A 20463-nucleotide genomic window follows, 5' to 3' on the forward strand; every position below is an offset into this window, starting at 1 on the left:
GGCAGAAATTGGTAATTTTTTATTCCACACTGAATAACATCAAAAGGAAACCATGGATGTGATATAGAACTTGGGTAAAATTTCTATTCCAGAGAAGATAATCATATTGTACCTACTAAAGGAAACATTAAACTTTATGGTGTGATGAAAGAGTCAGTAGTTGCACACCTCAATGTTTGCCAACAGAATTGTTCAGTTTTCTAATTATGTTACTTGCTACTGGCTATGTGTACTTACAAATCCTCATGCTTAAATTAGTATTAACCCACATAACTAATCCTCAGGTGTATATAATCATCAAAACTCTAAATAAATGTTTTATGTTTACTCAGAAAAGAAATGCAATTACTCAACATGAAATTACCAATCAAGAAAACTCATTTGTTTCTCCTAAATATTTTAGATATTAATATTAATTGAAAATACTTCAAGCTCTCTACCAGTGTGACACAGCTGACGATTAATACCGGTGTCTGTGAAGAGTGCTACAGTTTGCAGGTCAACGTTGAAGAAGATTTGAAGAGACACAACCATGATAAAGAAAGGAAACTACTGAACTACTGATCTCTGCCTGGTTGTCTCGCCTAAGACACACACATGGTTCTACCTGGCTGTCTCGTCTAAAACACACACATGGTTCTACCTGGTTGTCTACAAACATGGTTCTACCTGGTTGTCTCATCTAAGACACACACATGGTTCACCTGGTTGTCTCATCTAAGACACACACTATGGTTCTATCTAGTTTTCTTGTCTAAGACACACATGTTTCTACCTGGTTGTTTCATCTAAGTCACACACATGGTTCTACCTGGTTGTCTACACACTTGGTTCTACCTGGTTGTCTACAAACATGGTTCTACCTGGTTGTCTCATCTAAGACACACACATGGTTCACCTAGTTGTCTCATCTAAGACACACACTATGGTTCTATCTAGTTGTCTTGTCTAAGACACACATGGTTCTACCTGGTTGTTTCATCTAAGACACACACATGGTTCTACCTGGTTGTCTCATCTAAGACACACACACATGGTTCACCTGGTTGTCTTGTCTAAAACACACACATGGTTCTACCTGGATGTCTCGTCTAAGACACACACTTGGTTCTTCCTGATTGTCTCGTATAAGACACACACATAGTTTAACCTGGTTGTCTACACACTTGGTTCTACCTGGTTGTCTACACACATGGTTCTATCTGGTTGTCTTGAGACACACATGGTTCTACCTAGTTGTTCATCTAAGACACACACTTGGTTCTACCTAGTAGTCTACACACATGGTTCTACCTGGTTGTCTACACACATGGTTCTACCTGGTTGTCTCGTCTAAGACACACACATGGTTCTACCTGGTTGTTTCATCTAAGACACACACATTGGGGATATCCAATTACGTGTAAATATTACATGACTGGGTTGGAATGGTAAATAACTACAAACCAGCATTCAAAAAGCTCTATTAAAAAGCAGCATATAGTACAAAGAATTTTTTACAGGTGACAAACACATCAGGATAGCATTTATTAAAGTTAAATGTTCTGCAGAGTTTGGTGAGGATTTATGAAGGCATCTGGCAACGACGGTGTGGCTTACAACATGACAGAAATAACATTGAATAAGTCCCTACTCTTTATTCTACTAATAACAAATGTATATGTAGTTTGACATAGGTCTGCACTCTGACTGTACATTATCTGTACAGGTCTGCAAAGTGACTATAACAGACAACACCATCCACTTTTTAAACACATTTTATGATGCAAGTCAAGAAATTGTGACCACGCCTTACACTTCACATTGTGAAAATGGTTCACTGAATGTCAATGGGAGTCAAGACTTTGTTTGTGCAAACACAATATAAATGGGACAGAAAGCATGGCAAGCAGACAAGCATACCTGTTCATCAATAAGTTTACATGACAAGCATACCTGTTCAACAAGTTTACATGACAAGCATATCTGTTCAACAAGTTTACATGACAAGCATACCTGTTCAACAAGTTTACAGCTGAAAAGCATATCTGTTCAACAAGTTTACAGCTGACAAGCATACCTATTCAACAAGTTTACAGCTGACAAGCATACCTGTTCAACAAGTTTACATCACAAACATACCTGTTCAACAAGTTTACAGCTGACAAGCATACCTGTTCAACAAGTTTACAGCTGACAAGCATACCTGTTCAACAAGTTTATACGACAAACATACCTGTTCAACAAGATTATGGCTGACAAGCATACCTGTTCAACAAGTTTATATGACAATCATACCTGTTCAACAAGTTTACATGAAAAGCATACCTGTTCAACAATTTTATATGACAAGCATACCTGTTCAACAAGTTTACAGCTGACAAGCATACCTGTTCAACAAGTTAACAGCTGACAAGCATACCTGTTCAACAAGTTTACATGACAAGCATACCTGTTCAACAAGTTTACATCACAAACATACCTGTTCAACAAGTTTACATGAAAAGCATACCTGTTCAACAAGTTTACATGACAAGCATATCTGTTCAACAAGTTTACATGACAAGCATACCTGTTCAACAAGTTTACATGACAAGCATACCTGTTCAACAAGTTTACAGTTGACAAGCATACCTGTTCAACAAGTTTACAGCTGACAAGCATACCTGTTCAACAAGTTTACATGACAAGCATACCTGTTCAACAAGTTTACATGAAAAGCATACCTGTTCAACAAGTTTACAGCTGACAAGCATACCTGTTCAACAAGTTTATATGACAAACATACTTGTTCAACAAGTTTATGGCTGACAAGCATACCTGTTCAACAAGTTTATACAACAAACATACCTGTTTAACAAGTTTACATGAAAAGCATACCTGTTCAACAATTTTACAGCTGACAAGCATACCTGTTCAACAAGTTTACATGAAAAGCATACCTGTTCAACAAGTTTACAGCTGACAAGCATACCTGTTCAACAAGTTTATATGACAAACATACTTGTTCAACAAGTTTATGGCTGACAAGCATACCTGTTCAACAAGTTTATACAACAAACATACCTGTTTAACAAGTTTACATGAAAAGCATACCTGTTCAACAATTTTACAGCTGACAAGCATACCTGTTCAACAAGTTTATATGACAAACATACTTGTTCAACAAGTTTATGGCTGACAAGCATACCTGTTCAACAAGTTTATACAACAAACATACCTGTTTAACAAGTTTACATGAAAAGCATACCTGTTCAACAATTTTACAGCTGACAAGCATACCTGTTCAACAAGTTTACATGAAAAGCATACCTGTTCAACAAGTTTACAGCTGACAAGCATACCTGTTCAACAAGTTTATATGACAAACATACTTGTTCAACAAGTTTATGGCTGACAAGCATACCTGTTCAACAAGTTTATACAACAAACATACCTGTTTAACAAGTTTACATGAAAAGCATACCTGTTCAACAATTTTACAGCTGACAAGCATACCTGTTCAACAAGTTTACATGAAAAATATACCTGTTCAACAAGTTTACAGCTGAGTGGTGTATAGGATCCACTGAATACAAACGACATATCATCAGGATTTCTGAGATTGATGTCACCTGTTTTAGGAATCTGGTGAAAGAGAAAAAAATTTAAATACAACATGATACAGAAACCAAACATCCATACCAGCCATCAGTCAAATCTAACACCTGATAACAACTGGGTACTGACCATGTGTACTTAAAGGGTGCTTGATACATTCTACTATTTGGAAAAGATTACACAAACACATACTGTACATACAATGGTACAACTCCTATGTTCATCGATATGTTTAAGTTATTCAGAACAGTAAGCTGTATTATCGTGACAAACCATTTATATTAAAAACAAAAATTGGCAAATCATAACAAACTAAGGTAAACTGACTGGGGAAAATCTAAACAAATAATCACCATCATCATAATCATCACCATCATCACCACCATCACCACCACTACCAACACGACGCTTAAGCCACCACAAATGTGGGAGAAACCCGCAAGGGCTTATGGATTACAACTTACACATTGGGTGGCTTCCAATTCTACATTTTAACTCAAATTTGGAATCTTTCATCAATTTAGAATGTCATTTCATATGGGAAAACCGTAGATTGTTCTTCGACAAAAAAAAACACTTTACTATGACCCTGCCAGGTATCGAACCCGGAACCTCCCGATTACTAAGCCTCATCCACTCGGCCACAGCACAGGTATATTTTGAAAGAGCACAGAAAATTTTGGCTAGATTAGAACTGTTATCCAGCCAGACATAAACCCTAGCAATACAGTAACCACACATTAAACACTAAACATTACTGCAAACACTGGTTAGTTGCTCAATTCTAGTTAGAGTGGACAACCGGTTACCATTGTTGCTGTTATTTGTTTACACTAGAATAGCTCTAAATAATATGCATGACACTACCGATCTCTATGCCGATAGCAAGGGATGAACATTTGGTTCAGTTATGTCCTGTTGTTGAAGCATAGAGTATCACAGAGCTTTTTAACATAAAGAGTAAGAGTATTAAAATGTATATGATGTACTTATTAAAAGTAACATATATTTTGCAAACACAGTCTCTTGAAAACTATAATGTAATTTCTTGAGGATACCGGCCAAAATATCCATCAAAGACAATAACACAACCTTGATGGCAAAATCTGCTAGATGGGATGCCTAACATCTCCAACAATGTACAAACTGAATAATGTGCACTGTGAAAATGACAGTCACCATACACTTTAACATGATATCAGATAATGTACAGCGGTCCAAAGAACATTATTTATAACCTAAAACGTCAATATGAGAAGTTGTTCTGTCACCTACACACTAACTAAAATGTTTTGTTCCCTCTCTCTGTCCCCAGCAAGCCCTCCTGACTATATGCTTATGATGTGATATGATGTTGATATATTTGACATTAAGGGATTTCATCCCCACCTCTTCGAGGGTAGTTTGGAAAATTTAATTAAACAGCTAATCAATAGATTATAGAGAGAGGGAAGAGTTCTCATCACCAACCCAGAGTACTTTCACAAATGTGAGAAAACTTGTCACTCCAAGAAAGATATGGGAAAAAGGGTCGTCAACATGTATCTTTGCAAGAGACATCATATTCATGTTTCATTGTCCTCACAAAATAAAATATAGAGTAGATTATGGGGACTTTCCTCACCAAGTTAAGTCTTTTACAGAGAAAACGAAATGACGTCCTTTTGAGCGCTTTCTCCGCGATCTTTGTCCTCACGTCTGAGGCAGACATCTTGCTCATCTCCACCGTGGTTTGTTCCGTGAACATACACAGCTTCTTCAGATTGTAGAATGTTAACAGGCTGTCGTAACCATAACTTTGTAGGTAGTGGGTTTGAAGACTCTTAAAGTCTTTAGTGGGTAAACCTGTAAGGAAAACATCAGTAATTTAGTTTACTGTACTACTCACTGTAGTACAACCCCTCCAGCTTCATATATTGTCATTGAACAATCTGCCATCACAGGCAGAAACTTTGTGTGTCACACTTGTGAGTAATTCATATGCATAAATTATATATATTATAAATATGCATGTCCCTGGTATTTGGCACATTCAGTTTTAATATGGCTTCTCTGAAATCAAACCCAGAGGTGTACAGACTCACAACATGGTTGCCAAAGATTTCATCTACCCATTGTTTAGATTCAGTCTTATGGTCCCAGATAAATTATAACACAAGCTCAAATTCCATTTCCAACTAGGGGCAAACTGATGTAGCTTTCCATTCCAACAGTAAAAAGTGTTTGTTCTTGAAATTTATCCAAGTGCAAAAAATTTTTTGGGGAAGATGGGGCCTGTATATTGTAACACTAGCTCATCTTAAACCAAGGTATGCTAACTGTGATTTCACACGATGCAATACAGTGACCATCAATTTCGGTTGTTCCTTTTCCCTTTGAGAAAACCAAACTTATGTGTGTTGAAACAAGATTTGGTTTTCAAAAGTACAAGAACCAGAGTACAAAGCAAACATATAAATCTGGGATAATCTGCCTGCAATATCAGGTCAAACCTTTCCCATCCCTTTCAAGTGCACAAATGAAATAAAACAAAGTTTAAAAAGCAATTTTTAACATTGACCGCAGCATTCACAATACAAAATATTCCAAGAGTAAATATTCAAAGAGCTGTTAAACCGTGTCAAAAAAAGGGGATCAATCAACAAGAGTTTTGCATGTGTGATGTGACTGTTTTACTACATCTTATGGCACATTTTGCCAACTAGCTAGCTAGGTGATAACTTGGCCTTTTGCTGACAACATCAGTGCAATTGCAAAATGTAAATTTGGGGCTCCCATTACCTCCCAAATATCAGAAATGCAGTTCGTTGTATATTTTACTTTCAAATTAATTCCTGAGGGTTGTAGACAAACCTAAGAAAGTCATGTTGCCTCAATTTTCTAACACGTAAGATCTTTGAGAACAGTAAAGAACACTTTTTTTTTGTCTTTCAGCATATTGCCCAAAAATTTCTAAAAATTGACAAGACATTTGATAATTGGGATTGAAAGATGAATTTCACAGCTGACTTTTCACTGAATCTGAATATATAGAAAAGACAATACACTATGAACAAGCTGCTTATCTACTCTTAACCGCATGTGTAGGTCAAATGTTTCCAACATAGCAGGACCTGTTTCAGAGGTGGACAAAACATTGTGACCTTTGTTTTCATTTTAGTCTGCCTCCAAAAGAATAATCTTGCAAGTATCGAAGCATCAGCCCACCCCCCACCCCCCCTTCCCTTTCTTTGCATCTATCTTTTATAAATTTGTTCACTTGAAAGAGAGCAAACTTGAGCAAGTATAAAGGTACGTACCATTTTGTGTGAGGGACAGCAAACAGCATAACCTCAACGATCTCATGGGTGAAGTCTGTAGTGGAAACAACAGAAATAAATATCACCGACTTGCCATGATGAAGAGACAAAAGATAGGTTATACTGGTTAGGACAGATGTAAACAAAGCTCATTTACAAATCATAGTTTTGAGCGCATTCTGGACCTGTTGATTCTTGCTTCAATATTCCAACTCTATTGAGATGACAGAAGCTGGCTCTAATGTCTTCGATTGTCCATGTTAACAATGTCTTTTTAATTTTCAAAGACGTTAGTTTTGTTCAATACTTCACATTTCTTTCACAGGTATTTGAAATTTAACTGACTCTTTAGTTACAATTTATCAACAACAGAAAAAACGATTGTGGCAGTTTTCCTGAATTTTTTTATAAAAAGAAAATTATGTTACGAAACGAACTCCGCACAGTGATTTTTTGTAACAAATGGATAATATTTTAAAAAATAGTACATACAAAAACTTTCTGTAAAGCCTACATGGGAAAAGGAGTTTTATTCATGCAACTGTTTGCTAGTCTAGTGAAGTGTAGCAAATATGATACTGTGAAGCGTATTCTAGTTATTGTCATTGTGAAGCGTATTCTAGTTATTGTCATTATGACGTCACCCATGGCTCGCGCATTGGTGGTTTGCGCTGTGGTGTGGCGGGATATAAATCACGCACTATTAGAAGCGTATCTTTTGTTTTAAATGATTCGGGGTTGGAAGACAGCCAAACTGGTTCAAATTGGTTGAGTGCCCATTTGCATATGCTCATCTGCATATCAGGTTGGCACTCAACCAATCAAGAGTTTGGTAAGGGGTGAGTTAAAAGTTTACACCAATCGGGTTCAAGGGCAGAGCGTGTGCCCTGTGCAACGCGTCTTAATTTGTTATTTTGGAATCAGGGGTTTAAGTGTTTCTTAAAGATTTATCGAGGAGTTGAAGTTTATCTCCCGAAGTCTACAGACGTAGAAAAGCTGGCTCCGTTATTTATATTTACGTCTGTAGACTTCGGGCTCTTTACATTTTAATTATCTCAAGTTCCAAAGTTATAGTTTTATCCTGAATCAATAAAAGAAGACATATATTATCCAGTACCCGCTTTTCCTGATTATTTCACGTTTCACGCTCGGATCTACGGTATCAGTGTAAGGCCGGGCTTACCGTTCCCGAACTACCTAACATGAGCCTTACAATACAATTGAATAATATTGGTAATAGACACTATTTGCAGACAGTTCATACAGAAGACAATAACTGGGAGGCTCAGATGAAGAAAGTTTGATCAATCAGCAACTCAGTTTATAATATGAACAGTTACAAGGCAATTCTGTAAATGAGTTAAAAATTGTTTCACTATACAAATATTTGTGCTCATATCTCTTCTTATTGACGGAGTTTGCTAGTTGATAATATTCTTATTTTTACAGAAACAGATCCATAAAGATTATTGACAAGAGACCTCATAATGTTCATTAAACGAAATTGTCATAAATTTAATGTTTTAGAAATGCAAATAAGTTCTATGAAACAATAATAAAATGTGTGATGTTTTGGAACGCAGGTTTGCCAGAGAGGCTACACGTTAATCTGGATCTTTTCTTTGCCCGAGGACAGTTGCTGTTCGTGGAGGAATGTTCCCACAGAACACTACTGTTACATTACATGCATGGCATGACACAGATAGCCTAAGAAAACATGATGCATGCATTGAAAGTTGGCCTTAAATTTCAACCTTGTGCTTGTGTTACAAGATGCAGTTCCCCTTAAACTTGGTACATCAATAAGAATCAAACATTTTTTCAAGAATAGGGTCAACTTTAGACTGTTGCTACTATCAAGCAGGGTTGTCACATACAACTGAAGCAGGTCATCGCATGGAATAAAAGCATGATGTTACATGGGATTGATACAGGTCATCATATGCAACCAAAGCAGGATGCCACATGCAATCGAAACAGGTCATCATATGCAATTGAAGCAGGATGGGATTAAAACAGGTCATCATATGCAACCAAATCAGGATGTCACATGCAATCGAAACAGGTCATCATATGCAATTGCAGCAGGATGTCACATGCACTCAAAACAGGTCATCATATGCAATTACAGCAGGATGGGATTAAAACAGGTCATCATATGCAATTGAAGCAGGATGAGATTAAAACAGGTCATCATATGCAATTGCAGCAGGATATCACATGGGATTGAAACAGGTCATCATTTGCAATTGAAGCAGGATGGGATTAAAACAGGTCATCATATGCAATTGAAGCAGGATGGGATTAAAACAGGTCATCATATGCAATTGAAGCAGGATGGGATTAAAACAGGTCATCATATGCAATTGAAGCAGGATATCACATGGGATTGAAACAGGTCATCATATGCAATTGAAGCAGGATATCACATGCAATCGAAGCAACTTTTTGAGTTTTGTCAGCAAATTGAACAAACCTACCAAGTATTCCTCAAAAAGTAGATTTGAAATTGATAAAATTAAGACTCTTATATAAATATATATGTATATATATAGTATTGCAAAATGAATATGAACCAGCAAGAATAAGTAACCCTTAAACTGATTTCAAAATGTTATTGCCCAGTCAAGTTTCAAGATCATTATTTATCAATCGGTATACAAACAAATATCTGACTTGGCAGTTGATTGGTGAAGACAACATAGAATTACATCGTTGCTGGATTTTAGAATCGTTCAAGAATCAAGCGCTAAATTAACAAAACAAAACAAAAAAGCCGCTATAATTGAATGCAATCACTAGCAGGAACACATCAGCAAACATAGATGCAGATAAAAATTTCTTACCGCCTAACGGTCAGATTTGTAAAGAGAAATCACAAACATTGTTAGCTTTTGGCAAAACATAAGAAAAACTCAACAAAAAAAAAAAGGTGTTACAAGCAGATAATATCAATTGAGTTTCAAATATGCAAAGCACCCTCATCAAATTACTGATAAGACATAGCATTATAGAAACTACTAAATAACATCTCTGAAAAAGGTGTTTGCACAAGCTCTTGGAAGAAATGTCTTGCAGTGAAAAATAGTAACATAAAATAGTAAAATTAAATGGAAACATGAATCTTTCAATCAGATGGGGGAGGTGGAGGGGGAGGGGGTATAGAATCCAACCCTCAAGGGAGTGATCTGTGATCATAAAAAAACCCATTAAGTTAATGATGCTGGTTGAACTTATCCATTCATGCCTCCTACTGTGTATTTTAAGGGGGGAGGAGAGGGGGGGGTTGAAATTGGATTCAAACTATTTGATTTCTATGTCCAGGCTCTACTTTGGATGACCTTCTTTAGAAGTACCCTTATGCACATACCAGATGTAATCTCTAGCAACAGCATAAAAAACCAAAGGAAACTAACACCTCGCTAGGGGTGTGGCCTGGTTCAACTTCTGGCCAAATAAAATGTGATGGGTTATTCTATCTAAAATAAAGATCCCAATTAAACAAGTAAGAGCTCCTTCTTTTTTTTAAAGTTTCTATGATATTAAATGGAACACTTATATTTTGTCTTGTTTTTTTCTCGTCATTTTCTTTCTTTCCTTTTCATGGGAATGTTATTTTAAGCGAGAACACTTCCTAGAAACACTTCCTTTCCTTTCATGGGAGTGTTATCTGAAGCCAGAACACTTCCTAGAAACACTTCCTTTCCTTTCATGGGAGTGTTAGTTTAAGCCAAAACACAAACAGTTCCTTTCCTTTCATGGGAGTGTCTTGTTAGGCCAGAACACTTCCTAGAAACACTTCCATTACTTTTTTGGGAGTGTTATTATCAGCCAGAACACTTCCTAGAAACACTTCCTTTCCTTTCATGGGAGTGTTATTTTAAGCCAGAACACTTCCTAGAAACACTTCCATTACTTTAATGGGAGTGTTATTTTAAGCCAAAACACTTCCTAGAAACACTTCCCATGGGAGTGTTACTTTATGCCCGAAAACTTCCTAGAAACACTTCTTTTTCACAACTATGTTGCACTAATGTATGTTCCAAGTATATATTGATATGTATTATTGTCGTGGAAGAAACAAATAAACAGATGAATGTTTTTAATTGTTACAGCCATTTGAATTTCAACTCTCCGTGTAACTATGCAACCCCTTTTGCCTCGTTTAAAGACTACCTTCCGGGTGGATGATGATAATTATTATTATTTCTACTGTTATAACACTTTCCATCCCAAATTACCTGTCTTGCTATCTGTTCTTCAACGTAGGTGTAACAATCCTTCAGTTTACTTCCATCCAACATGCCTGAAAAACAAAACAGAAAAATAGAATCGGAAAAATCCACTAATCATGCAATACACATGTCTATTCCAGACAAACAACATTTAATTCATCTCATTCTACTCCTCAAAATGCAAGTTAGCAGCAAGTTTCTGCCAAGCATTTCCCAAAGCCAAACTGATGAAGCTATGACACCTTCGGGGTATATTAGGCCCCACGAATCTTAATTGGCTACTAATTATAAATGATGAATTTTGAAAAAATAAAAAAAATTCTCCAGACAGTTCTGTCAACATTGCCATTCATTGTACATAATCCTGACAAGTTATAAACAGACGAGATATTTAAATATTTCAAGTTTTGATGGTATGATATTCGAATAGAGTTTATTAGATTGCCTTCATGCTGAAGGAGCTTACAACGAAACGAACCGCATGTGACAAAAACCATAGAACACACTAGCTTGGTATCTGAATGCGTTGAATTAACTGTTTGCATTAGCAGCCATTGAAAGCTGGCAGTGTATTACTCAAAAACAAAGAGTATAGAAAACTGTAAGCAAATGCTCATCTACTGTACATATATAAACTATTAGAGTCTGATGTTTTGATCCTAGAAGATTATTCTTCAGAGGCAGATGCAGAATTCCATATTGCTACTCCGTCAAGGGTTGCAAATATCAAAAAAATAGTGCTTTGTAAGGAAATCAAAAGTGTATCAAAATTTCACTGACATATTCCTCTACCATCACTATGTTCTGTTTCAAAAGTTTTTACACAGCAGGCATGATATTTCTCTATACTCACTTTCTTCTGTTTCAAAAGTCCCTTTACATAGGAAGTATGATATTTCTCTATATGTACTAACTATGTTATGTATCAAAAGTTCCTTTACATAGCAGGCATGATATACCTCTTTACTCACTATTTTCTCTTTCAAAATTTCCTTTACACAACAGGCATGATATTTCTCTATACTCACTGTCTTCTGTTTCAATGGTTCCTTTACACAGAAGGTGTGATATTTCTCTACATTCTTAAGTTTCTTTAAACAGCAGGCAAGATATACCTCTTTACTCACTATGTTCTGCTTCAAAAGTTCCTTTACAGACGGTGTCATATTTCTCTATATAATCACTATGTTTTGTTTCAAAAGTTCCTTTACATAGCAGGCATTATTTCTCTATATAATCACTATGTTCTGTTCAAAAGTGTCTTTACATAGCAGGCATGATATTTCTCTATATACTCACTATGTTCTGTTTGGAGTTGTTCTTGGAAATCCACTTGTTTACTAGTTTGTTGTATAATTCCTTCACAAGCACCAATATCTGAAAAAAAGAAGTAAAAACTTTGTTTGTTTTTTCTGATATGGGAGATGAAAATTGATGCACATGAGGTATTGTCCAGTGGTAAAGCCAAATGGCATCAAGAGGTGACGTCACAAAACAATAGTATGTTAGCATTCATTGCAAAAACAGCATTTTTAGCTTCTGATGTATTTGCAATTATCATGATACAGCTGTAACTATTTGTGCTGTTCCTTATTTTGTACAGTGTATGTTTCCTATGGCAGGAGGAAAGTCTGTAAAACTAAGATGAACTTTCACTACAAGACACAGGTTCTTTGCATGCGAAATTATTCTAACTACACATCGCTCGAGAAATGGATCCAACAGTTATACCCATCTAAATGCATACTAACAACTTAACTAAGAGACAGAAACATACTGTGATCTACATACATTCTTTACAACAAGTATTGCCAAGACATCATTTCATCTTTATGCATGTTGAGGGAATCTGTACAGCCAGACTTTCAATGACTATTGGAGAGCTTAACCAAGACTAAATGACACATTTCTTGAGAGATAGGATACAACTTACTAATGGGACATAATCATAGTGTCATCTACTTCCATACTTTTCAGCAAGTATTGCCAAGACATCATTTCAGTGTATACATCCTGAGGGAATCTGTACAGCCAGACTTACTAATGGGACAGAAACATACAACCACACCATTTGAATGCATACTTACAACAAATGCTACAGAAATGTACTTTTTCTAAAGATCCTTTCCTGACATGGTCAATATACATAGTAATGTAATCGATCAAAATACATCTACGATTTAAAATTGTTAATACTAACGTATTGTGAGCGATTTATACTGTTGCTTCAGATCTTTTAGCTCTTTTTGAACATAGTCTTTCATTTCACCTATGGAGGCAATATTTCTTCCTTTCTGTAGGAAAAGAGAAGTGTATAGCATTCAGTATTTAAAAGGCAAGCAAGGATGATGCAGGGAATATATCAGTGCTCGAATTTAGTATAGCATATTTGAAGGCTCTGTACTTTCCCTTACAGTAATATGTTACCTGTGTAAAAAAAACTTTGCACTCGTATAGCATTTTGCTAATTTTTGCATAGCATTTTGTGATGCGATACCTGGGATGGACAAAACAGGACAAGGAATTCCGACTGTGACATAAAATATATGTTGAAATATTTCACCTTGGCTAAAACATGGTTAAAACACTTATGAAATTTGTATTAAGCATGCTCCACTCAATATCCAGCATTTATGCAACCAGACATTTTCAAAAGTCAATTTCAATTCTCTGAGATGCAAGGACTCTCTCATATCATTGACCAAGGTTTCAACAAAGTGATGTAAAAGTAAAAAGCAACTTCCAAATGTTCAAAATATGAAATTTTTATAAGAAGATGAATGACAGTTAAGCTCTTGTCCAAAGAAATCTCTATATCAGACAGAATCACAGATTGTTCCAAATGAAAGCAAAAACTACTCTGATGAAAGGAGATTGAAGCTCAAGTGTTATCAAAGGATCCTACATATCTTCAGCTGGTAGATGGCAAAAACTAGAAAGGAACGGTGGCCGACTGGAATAGACCAGCGCCATTTATTGGATGACCTAATACTAAAAGAACTAATAAGTTAGTTCAATACATGGAGGAGAAATTATGCAATAGTTGTGCATAGACAGGTAAGGAAGTAGTCAATTGATAATTCTACTCACAGAATAACCAGACTGGACAAGTTTAGCTTGTTGGCTTAGAAAGCCAAATACATTTGATATATGTCTGTTTCTGATTTCCTCAAAAAGCTGTTGAAGAAATGAAAAAAGAAAAATGCATTGTGGGCAGATAAGATAGTAACTTACAAATATAACAGTAATGTGTCAAATTTTGATAGTGTTAAATAAATGCTTAGCATGTGTAGTAAAGTACTTGAAGAGAATCTACTGTTGGCAAAATTGTGGTTCTGAAAGCTCCAAAAACAACATTTTTCTTTTCAAGCATAGCTCATCTTGCTGTATTTATTTTGCTTTGATGAAAAACCTGATAGAAATTTTTTTTTGAAGGGTTGGAAGAATGGCCAATTCAGCATACGGAGGCTTTTATGTGTGATAAATATTAATAACCTCTGTCAAAACATTCTCCTTTAATGCCGTGTAAACAACAGATCACTCGAGAATGAAATCCAGCATAAAAGTTGAAAAATTTGGAGACATTTTCATTGCAGAAATAAAAGTCTTATGTCAGTATCTTGACTTTTGTTCTGCTTCAGAGAGGCTGGCTCTATGGTTCTCTGATAAGGTAAATATTCAGGTCATTTTGATCGATCAGGTGGGTGAAATTAAAAGGCCATTTTACTGAAATTATTACTGACATCACAATGCAACTTAAACTGACTGTGGGTGTTCTCAATGGTCTGTAACATATCAAAATAAAGTTCTTTTTTTCACTCTGTAGAGACAATCTCTAAACACAGAACACCCATTGGGGTCATAATAAACCATCGGGTATTTAACCATGCAATATAAAATCTGATAAGAGATGAGCATAAAATACATTCTGTGAGCTACAGGATAATTTACATTCAACTTTTTTCCTCTACAAAAGAAATCTTAAACATATTTGTGACAAATATTCCATAACTTGTGGACATGCACCGTGAAAGAGATCAATTCTTTGTATGTTTACTTCCGTAGGGCACAAAAATGCCTCAGGGTATTTTCTACTACTGCTCTAGTTTATGTGAACATAGAAATATAGAGTACTCTATGTTCTACAGATTGTATTTTCTACTACTGCTCTATTTTATGTTGACATAGAGATATAAAGTCACTCTATGTTCTACAGATTGTATTTTCTACTACTGCTCTATTGTATGTTTACATAGAGATGTAGAGTCACTATATCTACAGATTGTGTTTTCTCCTACTGCTCTATTTTATGTTGACATAGATATATAGAGTCAATCTATGTTCTACAGATCACTGTTTACAAAGATGACCTAAATCAGAATTCTTTCCCCTCGACTTCTCTACAACCTGTAGTTTGATCGCTTCTGTCATATTTCTAACTCCTGTGCGGACCTATTGATAAACCATTCCAAAGTAAAGACCACTTACCATATCTTCAGTGTTCAGTAACAGTTTCATACTTTTATTTGTTCCTGTGACATTTGCTGGGAACTCACAAAAACCTATCAGACAAAACAAGCAAAAAAAAAGAGGTAAATCTATATGGTATCTATTGGGTTAATTCTTCAACATTTAAAAAGAGATTTATAACTCTCCAAGAATGACATCTCACTTGGCAATTGTGAGTTGATGTGCAATACCTTTTAGGATATCTGTAAAAAGAATTCAAAGACACTAGCCTTGGAGGCCCTCCAGCGCAACACGGCTCCTTGAGCCTAACTTGATGAAATTTTTATTTTGCAGAACCATGAAAATAGGAGTTCTATGAACTTTAAATGATAAATAATTTATGAAGTGATAACGGACATTTGAACATACCACAATTTACACCATATCGCTCATCCACGAGCCCCTCATAGGTAGTCTGGGTGCAGAGGGGTGTCACCAAGTCCTGGTCTCGATCGATTAATATCAAATGACCGATCTCGTTATTGACTGCTGACTTTGCTCGTCCCTGAATAGTTTGCAACACTTTTACCAAATCAAAAACCATCTTAAAATCAGGCAGAAAAAAAAACAGTAAAATTGAAATCAATATTTAATTTTGCTGGATAACTTACAGAGATGATTAAACGCTCAGTAAACACTGTAATCAAATGACAACAATACTGCATACTGTAGATACCGCAAGCCTGCACAAAAAATGTTGGCAAACGGTACATAAATGACTAAGCCAGACTGTACCGCCAGTTCAGCAAGTGACTGGGTAAGAGAGGTTCATCCAGACAAATGAGGCTGCTTCTAACCAAAAGAAGGAACGCTAAAAACTTAAAACATTAAAATCCTCAAAACCCGAAACGACCAAACCCATACAGAACCCATCTCAACAGGTTCAGAGACTCTGTTACCTGGTGAACTTAAAACCCAAAGATCTATTTGTGAGGTGGACACCCTGGCCCCATCACCCCCTCCCCTAACCTCCCTTCCCTTCCCTACAGAATCATGACGATGGGCTAGAGGCCATCCTTTCACCAGAGCAATAACGGCCGTTACTAGCAACCTTGTTGAGATGACAAGCACACATATAATGAATGCCTACCTTATAACGGCCGTGCCGTGTTACAAGGAGATGTCTATCAGTGAAGCAGTGGGCATGTATGATACGAACCTACATTTAAATATAAACTATTTAAGTTATCATCTTACATTAGAACACCTTCCCATTCCATATATATGGGGTATGGTCCCAAACAGGTTCTGCAGGTTGACAATAGACATGGCAATACTCTGAATCCAAGTTTGATCACCGTTCTGATAAATGAAAATATAAAAGATAGAGATACTGATGTCAATGTGAGAGGTATTTCAATTGTTCAGAGGGCACCAGTGGGTGCCTCAGATCTGACAAGTCACTGTATGAGATGGGGTATGACAGAAAAATGAAATTAAAATGAGTCAACACACCTGACGAAAAAGAAATGCAGTTTAACAACTGGTTTTGTCCCTTTGGAACTGATCAAGCAAAGGTAAGAATTGAACCTTAGATCTTGTGTCACACAGATATAAGTTGATACCATTGGGCCACAGTTCTGTTGTTTGTGTGAGGGAGGTATTAGTAATTTCTGTCACAATAAGAAGAGTTAATTTTTTTATTTATTTTTTTTTCCCTGGTGTATGGACGCTCTAAGTGTGTAAAATTTTGCTTCACAAAGGCAAAAAAACTTGAACACAGAAGAGCAAAGTTTGACTACAGTATGTACGTGTTGTCAACATCGTATTAATATAAACTTTCCACACTTGGAGAGGGTTATAAACAGTGTCATTCAATAATCTCAATCAATATATAATGAAAACAAACTTCCACAATTTAACATACCAAATCCTTGAAGAGATGAACTTGGCAATGGGAAATTGCAAGTTCCATTGAGCTAGCTCAATAAAAATATATGCTTTATAGGAATCAGGTGAAGTAACAACTTTATGAGTCGGAGTAGTAGGGCTTTACCACGTTGTAGCGTCCATCCCCCACCTGAACCCCATCCCCAAGAAAAAGTCACAAACTACTGAGCTTATTAATTCTTAGAATGGATGCATATCTCAGACTTGGTTTCAGAAAAGTGCTTGCACCGTGGAAAATCATACACAAAGCTGACACATATTCTATTTGTAATGATTCTTGTAATACATACGCTGCAAGAATAACTGAGCAGAAAATATAGTTTAGCTGCATTTCAAAGAACTGAAGCAGTTTTGCAAACTATATGTCATTAATTTCACTTCCACCAAGTAACATAACCTTCTAGAAAGCTTTTTTCCTCTTTCTAAGAATTGCAGGTACAGAAACTAAAAACTAATGCAGGCTGTTTACAGTGAGTATCACAGACAAGCGACAAACGTACGCAAACCTATCACAAAAGGAAGGATTATTGTCATGTTCCACTAAGAAAGTTGACAGCGGCTACATTAAGTGATATAAATCCTTTTATGGCAGGATTTTGGTTTTGGAGATTAAATTTGACAATCTATCCAAATTTATCCAATTGATTAATACTCAAGATTAGACGTAATTAGATTTGTTCACCAATTGAATATTTTTTACCTAGTGAGATTTTTACAAAAGTTTCATCAGAATTTAAGAATTATGTTGGCAATTTATTTTCAGCAATTTACCTGCAACATTCAAGCATTTATTCATTATTGAATTGAATGTTTTAAGTAAAGAACAACATTGTTCTGGGGATTTTAGTATTTTGTTTATGACAACAAAAGAGGCGGGGCATGGGGGGGAGGTAAGGTTCTGATAGGGGTCACTTTCAAGATATGACATACACACTCTCCAGTGATGATGATGTTATTTTATTAAATTAATAAAAGGGGACAAAAATCTTCCCGTGAGAAAGCCATGGTTACCAAGAAGAAATCTTTGAAGAAACCTGGAAGTTCCAAGGAAAGGATATCATCATCAAGAGGAATTAAGTCAAGTTTAAACTCTTCATAGATTCCATCTGTGGAAGTGAAACAAACATTATTAAATCAAAGAAAATTGGCTAGATTCATCTAAAAAAATAACCCTATCCCTAACTAACAAAATTGGTAACTGCTTTATTATTCATGGTTGGAAAATATTTTGATGCACTGGTTCAACCTCAAAAATTGTTTCAACAATCTAAATTGATACAAGCAGCATGTTGGCATCAACATGTGATAGCATATGCCTCTTCTTGGTTTGACATTCCTTCTCTCACCAACTTTGATAGCATAGCTGTTAGGATATATCTTATATCTATATATAAAACTATCCTCCTTAAATTTTATTTTGGACCTTAATTTACTGAGATGTCCTCTTTCCCTGATCGAGACCTTCTTTCCCCTCTCTATCAAACTGGGATTTTCATTAGCAAACTACATATCCTGCAATTTACAATTTCAAAATGAGACAATTGCATATTACTTTTCAGCATCTATGAAGTTTCAGTCAATTTTATGGCTTTTTATAATATTTTTGAGAAGTTAAGTATGCAAGATGGCATATCTCCACTGAGCAATACCTTCAAAGACACCTTCTTCTTCCATGATCATATCACAAGCAAACATCTGGAGACAGAAATAATATAGATTAGAAAAGAGAGCCACAATAGCATCAAAAAATTATTCTCTCTGGTTTCTTTCTATCTTTTACTGGTACTGCTACAATTGCCACTTTTTAACCCTTCTCACCCATTTCATCCTATAAATGATTTACAAGCTGGCCCAACAATACACATCAACAAGTAATTCTACTTATAGGTTTCCTCAGCAACCCCAAGCTCCACCTGCCCTCCCCCACCCCCTTACCCACTCATGAAAAGGAGATGACCAATTTTGAGGACGCTCATCTAAACAACATATCAAGAAGTTGAAAAGATTGTAAGTGATGGTAGATCCATTGAAAGAGGTTACGGTACGTGTAGCTGTGAGGGAAGGAGATTGATCCAATCTGTCAGAGCCTAGAGCAGTACAATATCTATCTTTTCACAATCCGTCTGTCAACGAACGAGCAAAAGACCTAGCAAATACACTAGTTAGCTACAGTATGGGAACAGCACTACGAATACAAGCAGTTTCATTATATCAGGAACACTGTGACACTTATCATTCATTTGAAAATACCATAAAAGAAATGCCATGTCTTACCCTTCTTGGAACATAGAGCACTTTGTACCTCTTTTTCTTGAGAAACTTTTTGTCAGCATTCATTTGATCTGAAAGGTTTGAGAGAAATGTTATCGATTCGTACAACAATCAATAAACAGTATTAATGTCCATTGACAATATCATGTTTCATCATCATGTTTATAATGATCGTAACATAATTGGTGATGACATCACATTTCTCTGACTCTATGGCACAGTTCTTCTTCTTTTAGCTTAAATACAAATATGGCACACACAGTGATTCAAGTTTCAAACAAATATGTAATATTTACATTACATTACATTAGAATTTTCATGTCATTTAGAAAGGAATTTTTTTTCCATACTGAGTTGTACAATAAGAAAAGAATAATGATATTTAAAGGTACTTAAATAGTTGTGACAAGTCCTTATGCACAATTCCCAGATTACAAAACTATTTAGTATCAATGAGGTACGTCAGATTAGTTACATTTCTCTCCTTGTGTTGACTCTATGGTGATTGTACCACAGAAGTACAGTACGTACTGTAGCCAGTGGTTAAACATGATTTTATTGTCACCAGAACTTGCATCCCACACCCAATTAATAATAATAATAATATCATATAAATAATATTATTATTTTCAGCATATTATTATGGATACAGTAGTAGCAAAGAACGAATAGAACGTTAC

At 35.8% G+C, this 20463-nt stretch overlaps 1 protein-coding gene across 1 annotated transcript in view; it reads right to left on the reverse strand.

Moving 5' to 3' along the window:
- LOC139978601 (vacuolar protein sorting-associated protein 33B-like) overlaps positions 1 to 20463 on the reverse strand; it is a 36180-nt gene that overhangs the window by 11298 nt on the left and 4419 nt on the right. Inside the window, exons 5-17 of the mRNA XM_071988942.1 lie at positions 19787 to 19854; positions 19162 to 19207; positions 18524 to 18618; positions 16820 to 16924; positions 15992 to 16166; positions 15602 to 15675; positions 14204 to 14290; positions 13314 to 13407; positions 12413 to 12490; positions 11120 to 11184; positions 6879 to 6933; positions 5204 to 5424; positions 3508 to 3606 (exon numbers count right to left, since the gene is read on the reverse strand). Coding sequence (XP_071845043.1) covers positions 3508 to 3606; positions 5204 to 5424; positions 6879 to 6933; positions 11120 to 11184; positions 12413 to 12490; positions 13314 to 13407; positions 14204 to 14290; positions 15602 to 15675; positions 15992 to 16166; positions 16820 to 16924; positions 18524 to 18618; positions 19162 to 19207; positions 19787 to 19854 — 1262 coding nt within the window. The remainder of the gene's footprint in view (positions 1 to 3507; positions 3607 to 5203; positions 5425 to 6878; positions 6934 to 11119; positions 11185 to 12412; positions 12491 to 13313; positions 13408 to 14203; positions 14291 to 15601; positions 15676 to 15991; positions 16167 to 16819; positions 16925 to 18523; positions 18619 to 19161; positions 19208 to 19786; positions 19855 to 20463) is intronic.

The sequence above is a fragment of the Apostichopus japonicus genome, chromosome 13 (genome assembly GCF_037975245.1).
Source record: "Apostichopus japonicus isolate 1M-3 chromosome 13, ASM3797524v1, whole genome shotgun sequence".
Classification (NCBI taxonomy): Eukaryota; Metazoa; Echinodermata; class Holothuroidea; order Aspidochirotida; family Stichopodidae; genus Apostichopus; species Apostichopus japonicus.